Source organism: Talpa occidentalis, unplaced genomic scaffold (assembly GCF_014898055.3).
Source record: "Talpa occidentalis isolate TD23 unplaced genomic scaffold, MPIMG_talOcc4v2.1 talOcc4.7, whole genome shotgun sequence".
NCBI lineage: Eukaryota > Metazoa > Chordata > Mammalia > Eulipotyphla > Talpidae > Talpa > Talpa occidentalis.
The window spans coordinates 117,948,998-117,974,468 of NW_023605083.1; the positions used below are offsets into that span (position 1 = coordinate 117,948,998).

The 25,471-nt window shown below is 35.2% G+C and overlaps 1 protein-coding gene across 3 annotated transcripts; it reads right to left on the minus strand.

Moving 5' to 3' along the window:
- Nucleotides 1–1,894: 1,894 nt before the first annotated feature.
- Nucleotides 1,895–23,800, minus strand: FBXO47 (F-box protein 47). 3 transcript variants are annotated; one of them, XM_037494031.2, is made up of 12 exons: nucleotides 23,622–23,800; nucleotides 21,185–21,408; nucleotides 20,602–20,772; nucleotides 17,732–17,808; nucleotides 15,522–15,599; nucleotides 13,085–13,193; nucleotides 10,552–10,728; nucleotides 9,468–9,614; nucleotides 8,673–8,815; nucleotides 6,040–6,199; nucleotides 5,279–5,355; nucleotides 1,895–2,252 (listed from the first exon to the last, which is right to left on the minus strand). In XM_037494031.2, the coding sequence occupies exons 2-12, from the start codon at nucleotides 21,363–21,365 to the stop codon at nucleotides 2,136–2,138; spliced, it is 1,437 nt and encodes a 478-aa protein (XP_037349928.1). In that variant the 5' UTR covers nucleotides 21,366–21,408; nucleotides 23,622–23,800; the 3' UTR covers nucleotides 1,895–2,135. The 3 variants fall into 3 exon arrangements, with proteins under 3 accessions (XP_037349928.1, XP_037349930.1, XP_037349931.1); XM_037494033.2 differs by lacking the exon at nucleotides 15,522–15,599; XM_037494034.2 differs by having other exon boundaries at nucleotides 1,895–5,355.
- Nucleotides 23,801–25,471: the final 1,671 nt, after the last annotated feature.

A 25,471-nucleotide genomic window follows, 5' to 3' on the forward strand; every position in this document is an offset into this window, starting at 1 on the left:
ATTTTTAGATTTACAAGAGTAACAAGATTTTACTAAAGTATGGTGACATATTAAATGTTTCTGTATTCCAGAATAAATGACTAGTTACTTGATATTAGAACAAAAATCCTATCTTACTTTGTTTAGGTGAGAAAGCCAGTATAAAGAAAGATTTGAGGAGATTGTGTATCTACTTACAGAATTCATTACAAAAAGTTGTTCTGAAGAGGTGTGAACCTATACCTCTGAATCATATATAGTGTTGTAAATCAACCTCACTTCAATAGAAAGGAACACAATTAAAAGAAAAAATAGTGTGGTATAAGGTCAAGAATTATTACATTAATAGACGCTTTCATGATAAAAACAAGGGGTTTGTAAGGGAAAATGATATATTTTACTTTAGGAAAAAGAGGATATATTTTGGGAAATAGTTAAAAAATGAAAAGTGTAAGTTAGTTACAGTCATTTAAGACTCATTGTTCTGGATGTGTAGAATCAAATCCACACTTTCTAACTTTGAAACTCAGCATGACATGACTTACTAAATTTCAGAAAATTTGCTTGAGTTTAAAAGGCTTAACGGGGCCTCCCTGGTGGTGCAAAGGGTTGAGACACAACCTATGAAGCTGTCTACAGCCACTGCCCCAAGAGTTCAATCCCTGGCCAGGGAGATACCCACATGGTGCAGCAGACCTCTCCTGTCTCGCCCGCTGCTCCCCTCGGCAGTGTGTTTCAGTCAGTCTGCCTGTTCTGCTCCTCACTCTGTCGCTGGTGAATTCTCTCACCCCCCTCCACCTCTGGCCTGTATCCCAGTTCCTGTATGCATAAATAAATAAATCTTAAAAAAAAAAAAAGGCTTACATGTAGCACTGTTCAAACTTCAAAATCTCTTAAAAGTATAATTTTAATTTTAAATTTTGCAAAATATTAGAATTTCCCTCAATAAAGCACTTAAGCATAAAGTAGAAAATTATCTGTAAATTATAATTTGCTTTCTTTAAGTTACACTGGCTTTATTGCACTCCAAATGTTTGCTAAGCTTAGTTTTGCTCCCATCTATTTTAGACCAAGATAAAACCAGAGTCTTAGATAAAGGAGGGAAGAGAAGAAGGTGTGGGCATAACTTCCATTATAAACTCAAACATGCTAAGTCATATTCAATTAGACACATTTAGGAACTTCTTGTTAGAAAAACAGTAAGCTTTTGTTGCTATGGAAAATTGCAGGTAAGTTATATATTTTATTTTATTTTTAAAGATTTATTTATTTATGCATACAAGAGCTGGGGCACAGGCCAGAGATGCGGGGGGTGGTGGGGTGAGATGATCCACCAGAGACAGAGTGGGGAACAAAACAGGTGGACTGACTGAAATACACTGCTGAGGGGAGCAGCGGGCGAGACAGGAGAGGTCTGCTGCGCCATGTGGGTTTCTCCCTGGCTGGCCAGGGATGGAACTGTGCTGCAGAGGCTGTGGATTGCTTCATAGTGCAGTGCTTAACCCCTAGTGCCACCAGGGAGACCCAATTTATATATTTTATGATATATTTTGTAACCAGTTATTTTGCTTAGAAATTTGGTCTATGAACTAAACAGGAGAATAATATGGAATACTGTTCTACTTATAAATTACTGTTCAATTTATGAATTATTGCAAGTAGATAAATTTATTTACTCATAAAGTATAATATTAAGCATTTATATATAATATATAGCTAATTGCAACATTATTTTAGAACATTTTGGCTTTTGAGCATAATAAAGCTATACTAAACAGCTTAAATAAAAATAAGTCCCTGTACAAGAAATAATTTAAAGGAATTACAAAACCAATCATTTGTATAATGACAAACTCTAAACAAGTTAAAAATGTTTCTAATTTTTATTAATAGGAATAAATAAATAAAACAGCAAATATTAAATACTTAGGTATCAGAGATATTTTACCATTGATACAAACTTTCAAAAACAACAATGCATTTTTTTCAGTGTTGTGAACTTTAAAGAAAACAATGATCTCAGAATATCTATAAGCACTAATTTTTTCCTTTTAATTTAAAAACCTTAAAGGGTTTACCTAAGTTTTTTTCAAGTCTTTAATTAAGTAAATTTCTAGTTATATTTACTTTCTTGACCAAAAAAAAAAAAAGTGCTTCTAATTCCTTGGCACTTTCTTTTTAACCTGGAGAAGACACCTATCTGCTCTCAGTGATGTCTCAATAATCCAAGGAACATGTGTCCAGAGGGTGATGTCAACAGGTTTCCCGGCTGCCTGCCAGTGGAATCAGTAAAGAAGTATTACTCAGTAATACAAAAGTATTACTTTTGTAGTGGCTTTGTGTTTTTACCCTTCACAATACTTATTAACATAAAAATCTGTGATCATGTATTTGAATACTATTCACTTAAAGAGGTTTACTCTTAAGTAATAATCATATGAAGAGGATAGGTTATTAGGGGTATAAAATGGTTCTTCCAATTGTACCTTGTGTTAGGCACCTCTTGCTTGTTCTAATCTACAAAGGTGAAAAATTACCTGGCAATAAAATCTTTGTTATGAGATCTGGAAGCAAGAACTGTATCACAGAGGCTGGAGAAGTGAAGTAGATGTCTATAGTTCAGGCCATGGAGAAAACAGCCTGACACATAACCACTTGAACTTCTCAACTGTGTTATGGTGTGATGTGTTTAGAAACAGAAAAGATAAATATAATGCTCTGTGGTTGAGCTTGCCTTCTAGTGCAAGGGAAAAATTCATTAACTAATCAAAGTCAAAGGAGACAAAGAAAATCACAATAAAAAGGAAAAAAAGAGCTAGAAGTCCAGATCAGTCTTCTAATCTGGAAAAAGGGACTGGATAAATTATCTGACCCATTATTAGTTTACACAGTGATGTTAGTATGACTGTCAAGAGTTAGAAGTGGACAGTCTCCTAAAGTTTGAAGGTTATTTATTTTGCAAACACTTCTTTTGCCAGCATTATGACTGCCTGTCCCATCCCTTAATCATCAGTACTAATAATAAAATATGCTTTTGCAAGTCAATTTCCCAATTTAAAATTTGATATCATACTTTATTCCTGATAGCGAATGTATTCAATTAAAAAAATAGACTGCTCAATTGAGAAAACTGCAAATTTGGCCTCAAATATTTTTTTTCTATTAATAATTGGAGGACAAATTTGTTACTTTACGTTTTATTGTTAACTAGATGATGTCATTTGTCTATTGAATGAATAGAATGAAAAGAATGAATCAGATTTTTTACGTTCCAAATATCTGAAGAGGATGACTTAATAATCTCATAACTATTGAGAATGAAATAATGTTAGTTTAAAAAATTACAGCAGCAACTGTGTCAGTTCAACTGTGTTAATATCTTGCTCAAAAATGTTTTAAATTAAACTATACTATCTTGAAAAGTAGCTGAAAATAACTTCTATGGAGACTTGGATAATTCAAGGAATTAAGGAAACTTCAAAATGCCAAAATTCCTTTTCTAAGTAAGTAAAACTCAAAATCTACTTAGTAGAATGTTAAAAATATTCATTATTTATATTAAAATTTTTACTTTTTCACTGTATTTTTCCCTTTTTCCTCAAATAATCCAATAAGGTATATTCTCAACTTGGAATCATCAGTGTTAGATAAATGGATTAGGTTTTCCCCAAAGCATGTATGGGAAAAAGTAAGAGAGGGAAAAAAAAGCAGATAAAGATGTTCTAGTATTTGCCAGCTTTTAACATTTATAATTTAGTTGTGGGTGAATTCTTAAATTAAGAAGAAAATGAAACAGGATAAAAACATGGACTTTAGTTTTTTCATAAATATGCAAATGCTAAATTCTGTAGGTAAAAATTCCTGCCACCCATGGAATTATAGTTGGACAGCCATCAAAGAATGGCAATTTATTTCTGACCCTCCAGAAATTAAGGTAAGAGCTTTTGTTATTGAACTACAGTAAAAATCTTATCACTGTTTATATTTTCTCCACAAATCATTTAATCCTGTAAAATCTTAGGGAGCCCCCCTTGCCCAACATTTGAGAATTTCTCACAATTTATATCCTACTTATGCGAATAATTTCTGTATCTTTTAGTGTTTCTTCCCTTCATCAGCTCCTGAGGTGAGCTAAGTAAAGGACTCAGGAAAAGAAAGTCAACTTCTGAGATGCCCAATGGGAAGGGGTGTGTCTACAGCAAAAGGAAATCAAACCCAAGGAGAAGAAAATGCGTGATCCAGGAGGGCTCCAGCATTATCTTAGCCTGCTGAGGCATGGTTATTTTCTACTTTAATAACAAAACTGGTGGTGGCAGATGCTAGTCAGACTGACATAGTCCTGGAGTTTCCTGGAATCCATTTACTGGTGTGAAGAAAACCCTTCTCCCATGGTCTGCTCTTGCTCTAACAATCCATGCTTCTAGTTTCCTTCAAGTCCCACTCTTTAAGTGAGGACTTGAAGGAAGAAAAGTTTAGAAGAAACATAAATTATTTGTAAACACTGTTCTGGCAGCAAATAACTACTTTCTTTTACTTTTTATCTTATTTGCAACATGTTACTCTAGTCCCCAGGGAAGAATGAAAGAGGATCTGGTTATATTAAGACAATATAAACCTCCCTCTATTAATAGCTACTTTTTGTATGATTTGTCTTAAAAAAGATATGTGTGTATATGATTTGTCTTAAAGAAGGAAATATGTCTTTATATACACACCTACTTCCTTTGGTTTTTGATCTGTTCATGCAAAATGTGAACAAAGTATAATGTTCTTTGTGATATGCCTAGAAGGTGGTAAAGAATGTGATTTATATAGGCACATTCTAAAACATATTGTAAATCTTCACAAAACATTCTAGGTTATAGCTACCCAACCTAAGCAAAGTGAACATGTACATACTATCTAGTGACTCTGGGTCTGCTCTAAGTATAAAACAGAATTTTCTCTTGCTTTGAAGATCCATACATACAGGTTGGCAGGCCCAAGATTCTTGGACACTAACATTCCATTTAATTTGGTGTTTGGTTTATAAAAGTCTGGAGAGGCACAGCTTGTTTTGAGAAATAATATATTCTTGGGTTTGCCTACACTTTTTTTTATTAATAATGGTATAAACGATTGCTTCTAGAATTCTATGCCACTTCTGAATTCTTAGTTATTTAGGTGATAAAAAGTTCCATGGATGCTATTTTTGAGAATGCGAAAGTAGCACTCTTCTGTTATTTCAGTGAGGCATTCCCTAAAGGCAAGGCTTTGTGAGAATTTAGGTAGAGAGAGTATTCATGGTCAAATATAAGACCTCTTTATGGAAGTTAGCCTGAGCATGCACAAGATGGAACAAATTCAAAAAGCTTCTGTCATCTTCGTCACGGTCTCCTATATGCCATATGCACGAATGGACAGCAGGGGAAAGAAAATGACAGTTAGCATTTTCGAAATGTGACTTATTTGAAACATAAGAGGTTCCACTTTTTCTAATAATATGTAGCAGAAGACTAGTTAGTGATCTTTACTAAGTCAGATAATAGCCAATGAAGTTTATTGATTTATAAATTCCATAGCCATGGAATTTTATAAGTGGACTGGAATGGAAGTCAGAAGAAAAAGACACTGTTCATATTTTATTGCTTCTAACTTTATGACCTTGAGCTAGTCTGGTAATTTTGCTAATCTTAATTTTCTCATAAGTAAAATAGGGTTGATTATTATGTTGGCTACCTAATAAAACTGTGAAGTAATAAAAGTTGAAACTATACAAACATAGGATATGGTGATGATTATCATAATTGGTAAGTGAAGAAGTTAAACTTTTTCACTGTGGAAAATTGAAATTAGTTCCTTTCAGAGCAGACTTTTCAATTTTATGTTTTCCATTAAAACCAATACCAGATTTTAAAAATGACAAAACCAGGAACTAAATATAGTTCATGGAAAAACAAACAAAAAATGTCTGCTGCTTCTATTCTTAGTTGAGAAAGAAAAGTCAATGCAAAATTATCTCTAAGTGGAGAGTAGAACGCATTTTACTCACATCTGTGCACGATCTACACATGTACTCACCAGCCATAACTGCCTGTAGCATCTCCATTATGACACATGCAAATGCATTTGCCACACTTTGCAGGAAGTTATTTCTTTCCACTGGAGTGCTAAATACTTTACAGACTTTTTGCATCATTTTAACTGCCCAATCCATGCAGTATAGTTCTTTCTCACACACCTGATTAAGACATACAAAGCATTATGGTAAATCTTCACATAAAGGAAGCTGTGGAATTTTAAAATGTTATTAACAATGACAGTTTATGAACTTATTGCACGTAACATCACATGGAAGCTGAGAAATAACCATATCTAATACTCCTTTGTTTATAGTACAATTTTAATGGGGAAATGTGTGAAGTAAAGGAAAGCCTGGTTCAAGATTACCATAGAATATTATTTATTAATATAAGAACTAATTTTGAAAACAGTTATCAAACATGAACATGACCTCTGTTCATTCATTCAATAAGTCTTTACCCAGCACATGCTAAGAGAGACAATGGCAAGCCATAAAGCTTACACATAAAGCTTAAGCATTTATCAAGAGGTCTTTTTATATTTTCAAGAGGTCTAATGAAGGTAACAGATAAATAGGCAAATTTCAATAGGCAAGAGAACTCTATGGTATCATAGCAAATTTCCATTTTGAGATATGTAGGGAATATTTGTCTCTAGTATTTAAAATGTAATTAAAGAAATGCTTTAAAATAAAGATTGCATATTAATAGTTAAAACTGACAAATGTTTTATTTACTAACATTTTAAATGACCAATTTAACTTACATAAGCAAATAATATCCAGAATGAAAATAAAATATGTAGCAGTGTGGCTAAATAATGTTAATATTACAGGAAAGATTTCTCGACTACTTATTGTGTAAGTTACAGTACCAGGCTCTATGAAAGAAACAGTTCTGGATTTCAAAGATCTTGCAATCTATTTTGGGAGATGACTGACCCCACACATACAACAACTTAAGAATACTTAGTGAAGGAAGATAAAAAGAAGACAAATCTGAAGCAATTAAGAGAAAATTAATTATCAGAGTTGGGGTGTTAAATCAGTGAAGACTTTATAGAGAAAGTTTCTTCACCCCAGTGACTTCTTTCTATCTCCTTTGCCAAAGAGACCTTCCAAAAACATAAAACAGATCTGTCTCTCCCCTTCCTAAGACTTTTCAGCAGCTCCCTATTAAAACACAGGTTCAGGCTCCACAAAATACTTCCTCTTCTGTAATCTCACTCTTCAGAAACAATACTGAATTACTTACAGTCTCTTGAATAACCATACAGTACACTTCTCTGTTTCTTTTTTTTTTTTTTTACTGAGGTAATTTGCTTAATTATTAAGATAAATATGTACATTGAAAATGTAGTTAATTTAGTAACTTCCCTCAAGTTTTCACATTTTAAAAAGAGCTACAGAGGTTTTGTTTGTGTTTTAACACTTGGTACAGATCCCATCAATTACTCTTTACAGAAGATTACTCTATTGCTTTTGAAGCACTGGTTGGTCTGGCATCTGTGATGATAGCCAAATAAATGAGATTCTATGTAACACATGCAGGTGCATGCTTGAATTATTTGCCCACTCTTCCTGCTTGTAAACTCTTACTATTCTTTTTTTTTTTTTAAAAAAAAGATTTATTTATTTATGCATACAAGAGCTGGGGTACAGGCCAGAGGTGTGGGGGCGGGGGTGAGATGATTCACCAGTGACAGAGTGGGGAACAGAACAGGCAGATTGACCGAAGTACACTGCTGAGGGGAGCAGCAGAGGGCGAGTCAGGAGAGGTCTACTGTGCATGTAGGTTGCTCCTTGGCCGGCCGGGTATCAAACTTGTGCTGCAGTGGCTGTGGACAGTTTCATACGTTGTGTATTAACCCCTTGCGCCACTAGGGAGGCCCCCCTTCTATTCATTTAAAAATACTTATTTCTACTGAAATTGGGGGAGTTTTTTCTGTGTTCTATAGTCACCCAATATCGGCTCTTCTCTGATACCACTAAACCTTGTGGACATATATTTTTCACTAATATCTCTGAATTTATTCACATATATCTTATTACCTCTTAAAAGACTGTAAGCAGATCTTGGTCAGAGATTTGTGCTATTAATTTCCATAGTCTTAGAATCTTATACAGCATACAGAAATTGGGTAAAACCTCAATTTGTGTTAGATGAGTGAATATTAATTATATTTTTATACTGTTTTATTTTGAAAAACATTGTAACTATTCTAAAGTAGGGAAATAATATAATGAACTCTCAGTACTCATTTTCCAGCTTCAACAATTACCAGTCTTATTTCCTTTCGACCACCATTCACTTCCATATCTTCTCCCTGCTGCCCACTGATAATTCTGAAGCAAATCAAATGAGGTATTTTATTTTTTTAATGAAATTTAAAAAAAGAATATAACTTGGAAGAGATGTGTAGTGGCATGAAGTGGGGAGAGTAGTTAATATAGGTAATTATTCCAAATATGATAGTTTATTACTATATTTAAAAATTTTACAAGCATATATACTTAAGTACTTATTCTTTCGAAATGTTTTGTACATATTTCAGTTCCTTTAGGGCAACTCCCTGGTAGGGCAACTATCATGTTAAACAACTTGCTAAAGAAAAACTTATTATTTGCTTACCAAAGCCAAAAAGACTATCAGTCTTGCCAGTTCGATGGCCCTTCCATTCACTGCTTTACTAGCCATGAAAGTGAAACAGATGTTGTTTCCACTTAGGATTAGGAGACGTGCATTATTCTCCAGCAGCCACTCACGGGGAACCACTTTTATCAGAGGATAGAGTTATTTAATGAGAAATTACATAATAGCTATAGTAAACATCATTAAATACATGTACTATTATATCACTTGATTGGAAATACAATGTGTGTCAAGGGAAAAGCTCAGAAATAATGCTTAAGTATTTCAATTACAGCATTTAACCAGAGGTGAAGATTACTGTCATGTCAAGGCAGCTCTTACAAATGAACGTGTAATATACTCAAAACATTTCTCTATCCATAGGTCAATAGACAAGGTGGCCCAATTCTGTACAAGGAAAGAAACCTTGTAGGTATGGGAAAATTGGTTCATCTTTTCTGTACCAACAGGAGAGGGCTTTCTTATATAATCTAGGAGGGTGTTTCTAAGAACTGGCAAAATGGGAATAATTGAGCTAATTAAATTTTAAAGTTTTTGGATAATAATAGTAATATATGCATATTTATAAAATTGGCAATTAAGGAAAGTAAGTTTATTACACACATTCTCTTCAAACATGTCAAACTCTTTAAATATTTTAGAGCATTCAGTGATTTCCCATAGGTAGTTCATTTGTTACCTGTAGAATTATCCTTACAATATTATAACTATATGCTAATAACAAATTTCTATTGCTCTGTGTGGTAAATATATATAGATAGATATATGTTTTACCTGATAGTTCATCTACAAGACTGATAACATCATCTGCTGTCCACTCTTTGGTGCCTGTGTCATACAGCAATTTTATGGCATCAGCCAAGCCTTTCAGACTGGATTCATCGGTAGGCCCTTCTATCATTTTCTGCCAAACAACCTGTCCTGAATGATAATTGAAACAAAAACTAAGCTATGACAGAGAGCTGGCTAAAGACTTGATGGATTGTTTAAAAAGGAAATTGGATTGCATAATGGAGTCCACTAGTTAGATATATGCTACTTTTATTTTCATTTTCATAACAAAATGTCAACTCTGATGATGTGATGAAGCACAGCAAGGATAGATAGCTAACTGAATTAAAGAAAAGGTAGTTTCACCAAGTGGAATATTGCTTCTAGTTTGAAGATACTGCTATTCCTATAGCAGAAATTAGAATAAACAATTGATGTAATCTTATTAAAAAGAAGTGAAACCTCTCTTTCCAACAAGAGAGCATGCTGAATTAAGAATTTCACAAACATTTAAATCAAAATTGATTAATCCATTCAATTTTTATTACTTATATGGCCTGTTATATTTGTTAATTACATACACACAATTTAATCCCAGACTGACTTTCTGCTGCTACTCTGAATACTTTAAATCAGTTACCTCCTAAAATAAGGCAATATGAGGTAACGAAATATATGCTAATCTTAACATGAATCTAAATAAAACTTAATTAGAAAGGCAAAAAATGCAAAAATTCATATTATGCATCTAAATTTAAGTAAAATATCAAATCTAACTGCTACTTTGCTTCACTGGTACCATTAGCCCCCTCCAGCACCAAACATAACCTTGAGTGAAGATAATGTCTACAAATGAAAAGCAGCTATTTTAGGCAAGCCAAAGATAATGGGAATATATACAGCAAAGGCCAACAATATAATTATTTGTCCTGAAACTTAAGTTATGCACAAGTTAATGTTGTACACAACTATAAAATCATAAAGCACAGGAATGATGAATCTGAACAGGTACAAAAAGATACACTTTCTGAAGTAAAAATAATTAACCAGTGTTAAGACAGATGTCCTTAAAAAAATGGATTCTCACCATCTTGAGGAGATATTGGTCCAAAGATGACATATAGTAATCTTGCCTGATTCACCATTGGCCATGGTTTTAATATACGAGTCAACCAAAAAGCAGAATCACTTTGATGTATCCAATGATCAAGTAGGACATTCCTACAGAACAGTCTGATTCTTAACTCCAGTTTTCGGGCACTTCCTATAAAGACAAAAGAATTGTAATTATTCTTCCTGGAAAGGTTGATAGGTATATTGCATAGGTCAAAGACATCATCAATATACTTTGTACTGAAAGCAGTATTTTATTTTCCTCTTAAAAATTTCAGATTAGCAAAAGGCTAATTTTAAAAGTTTTATTGAGATATAATTTACACACCACAGTTTACCCATACAAAGTGTACAATTCAATGTTTTAGTATATTGACAGATAATGTGCAGTCATCACCAAATAAATTTCATCACCTCAAAAAGAAACTTCTTTTAGCACTCGCTCTTCTGTCCTTCTATCCTTTACCACTCCCAGCTCTAAATGATCAATAATCTATTTACATTCTCTACAGATTTCCCATTCTGGACTTTCATGTGAATGAAATAATATAGCATATGGTCTTTTGTGACTGGCTTCTTTCCCTTAGCATAATGTTTTCCAGGTTCATCCATGTAATGGCAAGTATCAATACTTCATTTATTTTTATGGCCAAACGATAGTCTACTATTAACTATACCACATTTTGTTCATTCATTTATCCACAGATGAACATTTGGGTTGTTTCCACCTTTTGGCTATTATAACTAATGCTATTAACATTTATGTACCAATTTCTGTATTTCCATTTCTCTTGGGGATATATGTAGGGGTAGAACTGCTGGGTCATATGATAACTTTATGTTTAATCATTTAAAGAACTGTTAGACTGCTTTCCAAAGTGAATGCACCATTTGACATTCCCACCAGAAGTGGGTTCCAATTTTTCCACATTCTCACCAACACTTGTTATCTGATTTTTTTATTCTAGCCACCCTAGAATCAAATTCTAGGTATGAAGTGGTATCTTCTGTTTGTTTCTTTAACTGTTTTTTTTTTTGGGAAGTACATATAATTTAAATATTATATACTATTTAAAGTAAAGTATATAATTCAAGGCCTATACCAAAAAGATTGGAAACAAGCTGGCCTAAAAGCAGACACAATAATCAACACTGTGTGCCAAACTCCCAGCTTTCTCAAAGCTTTACTATCAATATATTTGCTTCAGATTTTAAAAACATTGTAAATATAAGGCTTCTTATGTATCACTCCCAGTCCCCTTCATCTTCTACCCCAGAGACAATCACATCTTGCATTTGAGTTTTGTCCGCCTGTATAAGTTAGGGTTTTCTAGAGAACGGAACTAAAAGGTTATGTGTATATATACAGAGAAGGATTTATCTTGAGAATAATAGGCTCACACAATTGTGAAGGTCCAGTATCTGCAGGGTAGGCTAGTAAGCTGAAGACTGTAGACCAGCAAGGAAGAGTTGTTGTTCAAATGTAAAGGCAGTCTGCTGGGAGAATTCTTTCTTGTTTGGGAGGTTTAAATTTCAGTTTAAAAAAAATTGAATTCAACTGAGTTTAAAATGAGAATGAGCAGTATGTACACGATCTACCACCTTATTAATTATGGTGGAAAATCTTGCTTCTGATTTACTGTAGCTTTTATATATTCTGAATAAAGTCAATTTAAAATTTAAAAAAATAAAAAAAATGAATTGTTAGTTCATTCGGTCTTTTTCAATTTTGGCTTTCAAATGATTAGATGAGACCCATCCACATTATGGAGGGTAATCTGCTTTATTCAAAGTGTACTGATTTAAATATTAATCTCACCTAAAAAATAATTTCAGGGAAACATCTGGATCAAATACCTGGGTACCCAACCCTACCAAGGTTAACACCAAAATTAACTATCAAATCTCCCAACTATGTTCTTACATTTTTAATGTAAAGAATATATAGAATTATTTTGCATGTTTTACATACATATATAATTAATATAATATAGAAAGTGTCCTTTTTTCTTACATTTTGAGATTTATCCATATTTACATGTGTGACTCTAGTTCTTTCCTTATAACTACTAATATTTTTAATTTCATGAGTGTGCCATAATTCATTTATCCATTCTCCTGACAATAGGCATTTGGATCGTGCACAGCTTTTCATGGTGACATGCTCTAATGCTCATCCTTACACATTTCTCCTTGCACACGGTGTAATTAATATGGTATAGGGTTCCATCATTTTAAAACGATGCAGTATTTTAGATATGCATAAAGGTTTAAAAGATATACAATGGACACCTTTGAATCTTAAGAAAAAAATATTAATACAGTTGAAACCCTCTGAGTACATCTTTCTCTAATCACATGACAGACACTATTTGCTCCCTGTCCAATTCAGAGTCTATCATTCTCTTACATTTCTTTGTTCTTTTACTACATATAAATGCAACAATTTTTAACTCTGCTTTTTTCCCCACTTTAATCTCTGTCTATGGTGAACTGTAGTTCTTTACCTGGTTTGCTGCAGACAATTGTCTGCATCTTGCGGGAGAGATTAGTCAGCTCACATAAGAAGTTATAAACACGATGGCACTCAAGTTCATCCCAACCTGCTGTTAATGTCTGAGGATAATAGAATAAAGGAAATGTTGCCGATGTTCAGGCTATCAAGTTAAAATGTAAGTCACTATTGCCTTATGAGTGTAACTGTTGTAGCACATGATCCAGGTGATGTACAGTTCTTATCCACTATGGAACTATTCAAATTAATAAAAAAATTTACATAAACAAAAGCTAAAAAATGCTCCAAAATCCAATTTCATTTTGGTTATAAAAAGAGTATTTTTTCAGAAAACCCGTAACTCTGTATGAGGAAAATAAAGTAAGGCCCAAACCCTAAAACACAGCTGACATCTAATTCATAACTATATTATGAATTAGAGTGTAACCTCTTCCCCCCCACAACTATCATTTATGATATTTCTTACAAATGATAATGATCTCATTTTAATGTGACAACAATTTTTGACATTTGGATGTAAGTAAGCAAAATGTTTTTATTAGGACAAAATTTAAGTGTTATCTTAAACCATAATGTACAGATAAACATATATGAAAAGGAAATTCAAATGCTATAGCACTATAATTAATTTTGCAAAGGTTGATTAATCATATAAATTTTTCTTAAAATAATTGAACTGAATTCCAGTAGTTTAAAAATTCATCTTAATTTCTCTGGAAGGACATACAAGAAGCTTCTGTTCAAGGGAACTCAGTGGATGACGAACACGTGTGGAACAAGATTTACTTTTCACTTTCTACCATTTTGTACCTTTTTAATTTTATATGATTACATGTGCTTATATTACCTGTCCAAAGAAACAAGCAAAAAAAAAAAAAAATCTATCTTGAAAGAGGGTTAGTAGCAGGGCTTAGTGCCTTGGAATCTGGGCATCTATACGGCAGCTGTGATAAAGAGCATGACTATTGCAAACCTCTTAAGGTTGTATGGCTTAAGTAAGTCATTACATGTAAGCCGCTAAATAATATTATTTTACTTTTATTTCTTTTAAATTCTTTTATTTTATAATCTTTTATTTCTAATAAAAGATTAGCCAAAATCTTCTCTCACACAGCTGATTTCTTTTGAAAATACATTTCTTTTTTGGTCCAGCTTATTGAGATATAATTGACATGTAACAGTGTGTAAAGTTAAATTTATACAGCACACAAGGCCTCCCCTGGTGGTGCAGCGGTTGAGCGCTGGGTTGCGAGGCTGCCCGCAGCCTCTGCAGTGCCAGTTTGATCCCCGGCCACCGGCAAGGGTCCCACCAAAAAAAAAAAAAAAAAAAGTTATACAGCACAGTAATTTTATACATAGTGGTCTACCCTTATCAACACTGGCAACACATCCCAAGATTCTCTGTGGATGCTTGAAGTCATGGATAGTATTTAACCATAGATATACTACATGTTTTCCTACATATACATACTACTAATAAAGTTAATTTATAAATTATGCACAGTAAGGGATTAACAACAATAACTAAAAATTAAGTAGAACAATAATTACAATATACTGAAGTAAAAGTTATGTGAATGTGGCCTCTCAAAATTATCTTAGTGTATGTAGTATTTTCAGACTGCAGTTGACTGTGGATAATAAAACTGTGGAAAGTGAATGCAAGGATAAGGGAGACTATTGTATGTATATATTGCAAAATGATTATCACAATAAGGTTAGTTAACACATCTGTCACCCTGCCATGATTTTTTTTTTCATGTTGATTTCTAAAATCACATCTTAAATAACTGACCCAAGACTTAAAATTGATCACACACACACACACACACACACACACACACACACACTCCTCCCTCTATGATATTTTTAGTCTTTATAATTGACTGGAATTTTTGAGAAGATTGGTATAATGCAAATAAACCTTAAATATTTCTTACCATGAGAAATTCAAGAAGAAAATTTGAGGTGGTAAACACACTATTAGATTAACACATTTTCAAATCTTTACAATTTTATCTTCCCTTTTTATATTATTACTTTTATTAAGCTATGGAAAGATAAATTACATGCTCTACTTGTTAACAATTCAAAAAGCATCCCTTTTCCTTCATTAAAAAAAAAAAAAATGTACCTGCACACCCTCCCTGGTGGTGCAGTGGGTTGAGCATGCACTGTGAGCTGTGAAGCTGTCTGCAGCCTCTGCAGCGTGGGTTCGATTCCCAGCCGGCCAGGGAGAAACCCACATGGTGTGGCAGACCTCTTCTGCCTCGCCTGCTGCTCCCCTCAGCAGTGTCTTTGGTCTGTCTGCCTGTTCTGCTTCCTGCTCTGTCTCTGGTAAATTCTCTCACCCTCCCACGCCTCTGACCTGTACTCCAGTTCTTGTATAAATAAATAAATCTTTAAAAAATTTTTTTAAAAAAGTGTACCTGTAAAAATATGCCATAACATTGTAATCCTAAACATTGCATTGGAGCTGCACAGCCACTGAATTTAAAACAGGAAACCTATAAAGAGAATATCTGTTAATTCTTCCTTTTCAGTGGAATTGTAAAATGGTTTGACATCCAAATTTAATGGAAACATGTAAGAATTTTTTTCAGTATTAAATGAAAATAAAAAGCTAAATAACTGACAAGCATCATGATATATTAGGTGGAGATAAGAAGATGTATAAAATAGTCTCTGATTCAAGGGTCTAACACTTATTCAGAGAATAGGATATACATATGTGAAATCATTTTGATAATTCAGGTGAGAAGATGACCAAATAAACACTGTATCAGAACCATGACAGAAGGGAAGCAATGTCCTGAAGTAGAGTTTAGATACAACAAATGGAAAGGATTGGTGAGGGAAACAATAAGGACAAAACTGTATAGAAGTACGAATATAAAAGGTTTATTTGAGAAGAAAGATATACTAGCTCAATTGGGTCCAAATTAGGAGGATGTAAGTTTGCATTATCAGAGAGAATCCTAAATAACAGCTATGAACTTCCTTGGACCTTGCTTCCTGAAATTGAGTAGCCACTGAAAGATTTTTAAACAAGCAACTGAACTTGGTGAAAGTGATGCTTTAGGAAGAGAACCTTGATTTATAGTAAAAAAATGGGAACTCCCTGGTGGCACAGGGGTTAAAGTCTCAGCACTATCAAGCTATTGCCAGCCACTGTGGCCTGGCCTGAGTTTGATCCCCAGCCATGGAGCTAAGCCACATGGTTCAGCAGACCTCTCCAGCCTGCCCCCCTGCTCCCCTCAGCAGTGTATTTCAGTAGAGCCTCCTGTTCTATTCCCCTTTCTGTTTCTGGTGAATCCTCTCACCCCCTGCACCTCTGGCCTACATCCCAGTTCTTTTTTTTTTTTTTTAAACTTTTTTTTAATATTTTTTATTTATTTATTTATACAAGCACTGGGTACAGTCAGAAGCGCGGGAGGGTGAGAGAATTCACCAGAGCCAGAGCGGGGAGCAGAGCAGGCAGAAGGACCGAAGTACACTGCTGAGGGGAGCAGCGGGCAGCAGGAGAGGTCTGCGCGCCATGTGGGACCCTCCTCCGGTGGCTGGGGAGCAGCCGGGGATCAAACCGGCGCTGCAGAGGCTGCGGGCAGCTTCGCAACCCAGCGCTCAACCGCTGCGCCACTGGGGAGGCCCACATCCCAGTTCTTGTATGTATAAATAATTAAATCTTTTAAAAATGTATCATGGGGCCTCCCCGGTGGCGCAGCAGTTGAGCGCTGGGTTGTGAAGCTGCCCGCAGCCTCTGCAGCGCCTGTTCGATCCCCGGCTGCTCCCGGGCCACCTGAGGAGGGTCCCACATGGCGCGCAGACCTCTCCTGCCGCCCACTGCTCCCCTCAGCAGTGTGTACTTCGGTCCTTCTGCCTGCTCTGCTCCCCACTCTGGCTCTGGTGAATTCTCTCACCCTCCCGCGCTTCTGACTGTACCCAGTGCTTGTATAAATAAATAAATAAAAATAAATAAATCTAAAAAAAAAAAAGTATCACGTAGTAAGAAATGGATGGGAAGCTGCTGCAATAATATCAATCTGAACACAATGCAAATACTGACATAAAAAAAAAAAACAGTGCATCAGAAATCACCTACTATTGAGAGTAGGAGTGAACCATCAACATTAGATGCATGTTTGGGTTTGCATAGTAAAACTCAATGTCTTATTTGGAGGTTATATTCAAACACATTCATATACAATTTCAAGTCATATATTATCATAAAAAATATATATTAAACATACTTTCTTATGTTTTTGTACATTTGGATGGTAAGATTTTAACATTCAAAAAATTATTTCATTTAATAAAATATCTAAGTCACCACTTTGAAACATTCTCAGGATTTCCATGTGGAGCAAAAATACTTTTATACTCTGATAAACCTGATAAACTTGAATGATATACTAAGTTATACATAAAAGTTGTTTTATAATAAGTAGAAGACAGATGCACTACATTTTGGTGGTTTATAATTGGAAAACTATAAAGGATTAGATTATCATCAAATAATTTTTACTACTAATTCATGAAGTCCTATTAAAGATAGATTTAAAATGAGTGTAAGACATTATTAACAGACTGTCTTTACTGGAAATCAAGATTGTGAACTAATTCAGAAGTATAACCTTACTTCTGCAAGTATCTTGTGAATGTACTTTAGTCTTTCCTTTGTGGGTAGCAGCAACGTACATCTCTTAAATAGTAGACCTGTAAGCAAAGAGACACATGAAAAAAAAAAAGACAAAAAAAAAGACAACAAAACAATTAATTAAAAAATGTCTAAAAAGCAACATAATGCTTCCTAAAAGTCAAGTATGGTAAACCATGGTAGACTGTGAGCTGATGGTTTTTAAGAGGAAGTTGGGGAGAAAGGGTACAAAACACTTAAGATATATGATGTTTACCAAGTGCCTCTGGTAAAGAGGCATTGTCTTCCCAAGAGACATTGACATAAAATCTCATTAAAACTATGACACTGATATTATAGGATAGGGATGGAAAATAATTTAGATTTAATAAGATACAATAACAAGACACAAAATACATTAGGGAAACTTTAGTCTTTATATAATAGAAAACAGATTCCAATATCTACTGAAATTAACTTTGTAACCACAAAGGAAAAATGTTTTTAAAATTGATAATGTAAAACTTGGAAAGAATGGGAAAAGTGATTTTGTATTCATTTCTTCAAAAACAAAAATTTATTGAGTTGTAAGTAACTAAATTTCAGAGGTTATAAGTAATTTTTGCTCATAGAACATATCCAGTTTGGATGAAATATTTATCTCTTCAAATGTTTCCTTTTATGGAACATGCATGTGAAGAATGTACAGAATTTGTGTTCAGAGATTTAAAAAAAAAAAAGAAACTCAATTTCCCAGTAAGATTTGTAACTTGAATTACAGTGACAGGAAGTCTATGACTTGTTTCCTCTAAGTGTTCTGTTTTCCTAAAATGGCAATGAGTTGTTAACATTCCTATAAGGACAAATGTACTGAAACTAGAAATAAGACACATGGTAGAAAAACATACACCTGAGCAGCATGACCTTCTTCAGTTTTTATCTTATCTGCATTTACTTTTTAACATAACAAGTATACTTTATGTAATTCTGTAGGAATTCTATGGGAATCAAATTTATTTTTAGAAGTTGCTATGTTTGGGTAACACATGATCAGAATTGAGTTTTAAACATAAATCCTCCTTATTTTTATACATGAGAAGCCAGTTTCGGTGTTTGGTTTTTAGAGTGAGTTATTTTCATGTTATGGCATATCATAACTGGGGAATTATAAGCAATAATTGAATGTTGGTTGTTTTTTCTAATGTAAAACTCCTATTTTTAAGGCTTGTAGTTCACCATAAAAACCAAAATGGGCTCACTTATTTTTTAACACAGGTGTCCTGCAATACCCTTTAGAAATCAACTTCCTTAACTTCAAACTAAAATAGTTAGATGTAATGTTCTTTCCATACCAGCCATCTGCTCTGTTTGTATAAAGAAGCAAATTAAAATTTATAATCTTCAGAGCTCAGGATTCTGAAAATATTATTTTAATGTCTGAAAACAAGAACAGATCAGCTAGGAATGGCAACATATGAAAATGATAAGCACATCAAGCATTTCTCTAATGAATCAGCCATAAGCCAGGTATCTATATCAAAACTAAATGAAAGGTTGAAATTATCACATGAATAAGACCATTTTAATCTGATAGCTATTATGATCAATGTATATTTGTATTTTAATCAAGTTTTAGACATATAATTGTCTTAATGATTTTTTGTTTGTTTGTTTAAGCAACTGAGACTTGGCCGGGGAGAAAAAATTCTTTCAAAAACCAAAAAATAAACTGTTACCAAGTAACTACTTTCTTTGCAACTCATGATTTTAAAAAAGCTATCTACAATAACAAGTGTCAAAAACTCATTGCTGTAGTTTATTGCTGTAGGACTATTCTAGACATAAATACTGAATCATAACATTGTAATCAGATTATATACCTTTCATTTATCTTATTAAAATATATGTCATACTGCAGGGAAGGAGGAAGAGAGGGATAAGAGGAAGGGAGGGAGGAGCACAAGGGACTGAGGTGATGATGCACAGGTCTATTGGTGAAGGAAACTCTATGGGGACTACACCTGAGTGGGTGGGGGGAAGCAAATATTGTTTAAAAATGAACAGTGATATACAAAATTTTAAAAAAATTAAAAAAATAAATAAAATACATGTCAAATACCCTTTGATGTATTACACAACTATGTGGTCTTATTTGATTACCTTATAATTAAGCATCCTGGGGCTACTAAAAAGTAATATTCATTTAACTTACTGTTATGCCTTTATTTAAATCTCAACATCACTTTCATATTTGAATTTATTGCCATGCTTTGGATAATTCTAAACTGATTTCATAATTAAATCGCTGTCATTAGTCAAGTCAAAATTAGAATTTTATTCAGCACTTCAATGGGGAATGAAATCAATAAATAGGATGACAGACATAAGTGATTACAAATCAAGGGAAGAAGGATTATAAAGAATTTCCTTTGATAAGGTTAATTTAATCACAGCAAAAGGAAACCATTGCTTCTTATAAGAGATTAAGTGATCTTCCACATGATGGATTTAAACTGTTCTATTTTAAGGACTAGATTATGGTTGAAAGGGGAAAACCAGAAAGAGAGATAAAACCTCTAGATCCACAGAAAGCACAGAAATATATCAGTTTCCTAAACTGGTAAGCCACCTAGACAGTAACAATAGATGACACTGTATTCCTATAAAATCACAAGACTGACACGTAACATTAAAGTGCATTCTCTTATCTTTAAAAATAAGTGTAAAGGACTGTTAAGCGAAAGTCCTCATTACCAAAGAGTGAAAGCATCATAGGAATATACCATTGCCCACAAGCCTTAGAGAATTGCTAATAAAATTCCCTTAATTAAGTACATTTCCTTACTTGTTACAATTTTCATTACATAAATTACCTAAAGATCTGTAGTGCTCCAGTATAGTGGATTCTTGTCTCCTGCCAGGTAGCTCAAGGTTATGAAAATCTTGTAGTAAAAGTCTTTTACTTCCCCATGAGGTTGATATATAATTAATAATGTGCTGGCTGATTGTCTTGGACACCATGCTTAGCATGCTGATATCCTTCACTACCAAAAGAAATACAAATATACATATATACACACACAAAATAAATGGTTCAAATTCAAGAATGTCACTATGAGTCCAATCTATTAATTTGTAAGTTGACTAATAATACTAAATAATGATAAAAATAAACAATAAAAGTGGGTAAAAGGGGAGAAATCTTAAAATTGTTTTTAATCCAGTATACAATGAATTAGAAATATTTTGGGATGTAACAAACTACCATATTCTTATAATTAGAGACATGCTTTAAAAAATTTGGACATCACTGTACCCCTTAGCTCACAATGATGAAACTTCATCATTATTAAGCATTCACCAAGTATTAGCAAAGCCTAAGATGTCAAATTAGTTCTTCGGAAAATGAAAATATTCAAGTATCTTTGTAGTTTACTCATAATCCCCAAGCCTCACCTGACAAATATCTTAAGATTATTTGGAATATTTCCAATGGCAAGGCCTTAAAATTTCCAAGCGTTGATAAGGGCTGAGAATCTGAATTAAGGGTGTTGGAAAAACAGCTGGATCGACGATTACTACGTCTATATTTCTCGTTGGGAATCAAAGTGAAACTGGTATTTACTCTAGATGCCATCCTTTTCCTTCTCTCATGAATTTTTCCTGGTTAGAAAAACAAACTACAAGAGACAAAGAAAAAAGGAAATTGTAGTGATGAAAGGCTATTGTTTTTTTTAAATGAGGCTGATACTTTGATGTGTAATAGTAGTGTCTATATTTACAAGCATAATTTGATATTCAATTTAAGGAGTTCCCACCAGTCTATTTACTCATCGCAGCATGATATAAAATATTAAAAAAATCTTTGCCTTCTTAGCTAAATACTCTAGATAAACAGGTTTGGTAGAAAGTGAGATGGGTATCTGGATGAAATGCGTTCTAAGAAAAGAAATATAAAATCAAAAGGTAAAACAAAAACGTAAAAGATTTTAACATACTTAATAAATTTAATACATTCAGTGTCTATCAATTAGTACGTAGCTTTTACAATAATCTTTATATTCTAAAAATATCAAAATATTAGCATAGCTTTAAAAATGTGTAGTAAGCTTTTCTATTTTTTAAAAAATTGAGTGCCATCATTTTTGTTAGAAAAATAAAAGATAAAAAATGAAGACTAAGTTTAGAACTTCTAAAATTTACAAGTTCTAATAAACTAAGAAGGCTGCATTACACATAATACACAACTAAGCAGTGAAATGAGTCCTGTAAATTAATAAGACTAGAATAAATATAAGAATAACAATTATTTCCTCCTCAATTTCACTTTTGGTTAATAATAGTTACAGAGAGCTCTATATCTCAAAGACAAACATTTCCTAAAGGGAACTTATTGAATATGACTTACTAAAATCACTGATAATTTACTTACAATAAACAATAATTCTTTTAGCATATATTATGCCTCACACAGTGACTCTGTGTCACTGCTGCTCCAATTCAAATCGCATCTTCTTTTGCACACACACATATATGTATAAAATACATATATTTGTACATGTATTTTATATATACATACACATACGTATAACCACAGCTCCAATGTAAGGCTCCTTGTTTCTGAGGTAACAACTAAGACATTTCATCAGGAGTTACAAATAAATCTTATGAAAATATCAAAATGCAGTTTCTGCTTTTGGCACAAAATTGCGAAGATCATATTGTTACTTACTCATCTTAAATGGCTACATATCAACTTACACCAACTTAAAAGACATCTGAAAATATGGCAGATATTCAGTGCTTAAAGCATTAAGCTACTAACCTCCTCTGAAAGCGCACCACAGTACTTTGCTTTAGCACTCAATGAACACTTCAATTAGTAGATACTTTTAAAATAATTAATTATACAAGTAATATGTGCATTGTCAAAGTTTACAAAACACAGCAAAATAAAAAGAAAATGGAATTCACTTAAAATAAAAACACGTTGGGTTATACTACTCCAAGTATTTTACATATATATTTTTTTAAACAAAAAAAGGGGGGTGTCACTATTCATACTAGCTTGTATTCTCCTTTTTCACAATTATAATTGTAATTAAAATTGTCAGGTCTTTCCATGCTAACAGACACGCTTCTTACGAACATTTATCTTAAAGGCGGTGTGTAATTCCACCAAATGAAGGATCTTGATTTCCTTAATCCATGAGGTTGTTTTGCACGTCACAGTAGGCATTTTAAAGCCTCCTCATTATCACAAATTACACAGCTCGCCTGGGGCTCGTCCTGCTTCCCTGAGGAGCCCGGACGCGGGCGCGCGGCTCCCGGGGGCTCAGTGACACCTGGCGGCGGCCGAGGGGCTCCGGCGCCCCCACCGCGGCTTTCAGAACCTCTGAGAGGGCGAGGGCGCGCGGCCCAGCGCCCCGAAAACACCCTCAATCTCAGTTTCCGACGTACCCCCCTCACCTCTGGGGCGGCGGCATGTTTTTCTGAAAGCCCTCGAGTGTAACGCATCCCCCGGCCCCCCCAGAGAACCCCCAGCCCAAGTAGCCATGAAACGGCGCCTCAGCACCCCGGCCCGGAGCAGGCGCGGGGCGCCCAGGCCGCCCGTGAGAGAAAATTCCAGCAGCCACTCCCGGGTGTGTTTTATTTTGACCCACGAAACCCCGTGAGGACGCCCCTATCTGCTCGGGCAGAACCCCAAACGCCTCCACAGAGGTAAACGAGGGAAACCAGAAGAGACGAACTGGCCCGGACAGGAACCAAACCTCACTGGGATGCATTTTTCAGCCCCTGCATCCATGAAGAGGAAACTGTTGGGGGGACGGGGCTGCCTGTGACAACACTAACTCTCTCAGGAAAGTACTGGGGGGATAAAGCCTCTTTTTACCACAGATTTTGATAGTTTTCCGGCTAAAGAATCACAGGAAATGGCATCTAGTCGTTTTCCCCCACCATCCTTAAGTTTCTTATATTTAAAAAAAAAAAAAAATCTTCTCAAAGGCTTCCCGCCGGGAAGAGGGAGGGTCCGTCTCCGGTTGGCTCCGGGGCAGCGTTCCCGCCTCCCGGGCGGCCCCGAGGCTTCAAGAATATTTTAGAATCCTCCCAGGAGCCCCAGCGGGAGGAAGGCCCCGCCCCGCCCCGCCCCGCCCCCAGGGGTAGGAACGCCCCTACTTCCATAGCGCCCTCCCCTTCCCGAATATTTTAGTACTCTCAGGCTCCGCCCCCTCATGAATAGGGAACGCCCCAGCTCCCTGCCTCATGAATAATTCACGACGAGGTCCGAGGCTCGGGAACCCACCCTGGGCCACCCGTTGCTCGGGTCTGAAGACAGGAAGGGGTGGGGACGTTATTGACAGGGGAGAGGGTGCAAGGCTGGAGGCCCCGCTTTTGCTCCAAACCACTTCCTTTCCTTCAAACCTAGTTTTGAACCCGTGTATGTTTTTATCCACCCCTGGCTCCATCCTATCACACACCCCAACAGGGCAAGTTTAAGAGCTAGATCCATCCGGGGCCTAGAGTCAAGATGGCTGAGTGCTTCCAACTTCTCAAGATGGAGGCCAAGACAAATCTAGTTTGGCCCTCCTCCTCAGACGATTAAATTCTCGTTCCTTTATCTGTCCGTTCAGTAGCTATTTACTAAGGCCTGCTCTGGGCCAGTCGATGGAGTAGGCCCTAAGGAGACATCAGAGGACAAGACACATACGTTTCCTGCCTTGTTGGAGTTTATTAGTCTAATGAGAAAGAGACTAAATGTGAAATACAGACGGAGGGCAGTGTTATGGAGGAAACAAGGCAACAGAAAATAAGATGCTTATGGCTCTGTGTGTGTGTGTGTGTGTGTGCACGCGCGCCAATGTCAGGGGGGTTGGTGAGCAAGGTCCCTTTAATTTGAGGAGGTTACATTTAATTTGAGAACTAATGAACAAACCAGTCAGAAGAGCTGGAGGATTTTGCCCTTGCCAGCCACATCAAATCTCTGTCATTTCTTTAGCTGTCTCTAGTGGATTTTTTCCCTGTTTGCTCATTCATTTGTTGCATTTGATCCATGCCTACTTTCTGCCAATCTTAGTGTTAACTGCAAGGTTAAGTAAATTTCTGCCTTTCAATGACTTGTACCCAAACTGAACTAACAGGTACTCTGTGTGCATGTATTGGGGTGAGGTGGGTGGGGGGGGGGGGGGGGGGTGCTGTGGAGCAGGTGGAGAGGATTTATGGAAAATCTATCTTCCACTCAGTTTTGCTGTTTGTCATTTTATAGCCTGAAGTCTCTTAAAATAGGAAAAAATTTAAGCAGAATCACTTTGTTTTCTTTTTTTCTAGCTTCATTCCTGAGCAACCTTGAGAACTGTGTTACTTTTCCATCAGAATTTTCTGTGCCACTCCATAGCTAACAAAAGCATCAGGGCAAGTCTCTGCTAGACATTAAGGGCTGTTAGCCTCAGAGGAACATTATCTGCTGGAAAAGATAAACATTGTAACTCATGGTGCCTACTCCCCTGGCACCTCCCTGGTGGGAACAAGAAGCCCCTCACTCCCTTTATGTCCTGCATTTCTTCACTTTCCTTCCCTCAAATAATCACGGCCTTCCCCCTTCACTTGGGAAGCCAGCAGCATTAGTGAGCTAATCCAATTGCTGACTCCCTTGGTGGGCACCTCCTATAATAAACTCCTTGTGCAAAGACATCCTCGTCGTTCAGAGTTTGACTTTTTGTGCATAAGGGAAAGACCTGGTTTGGT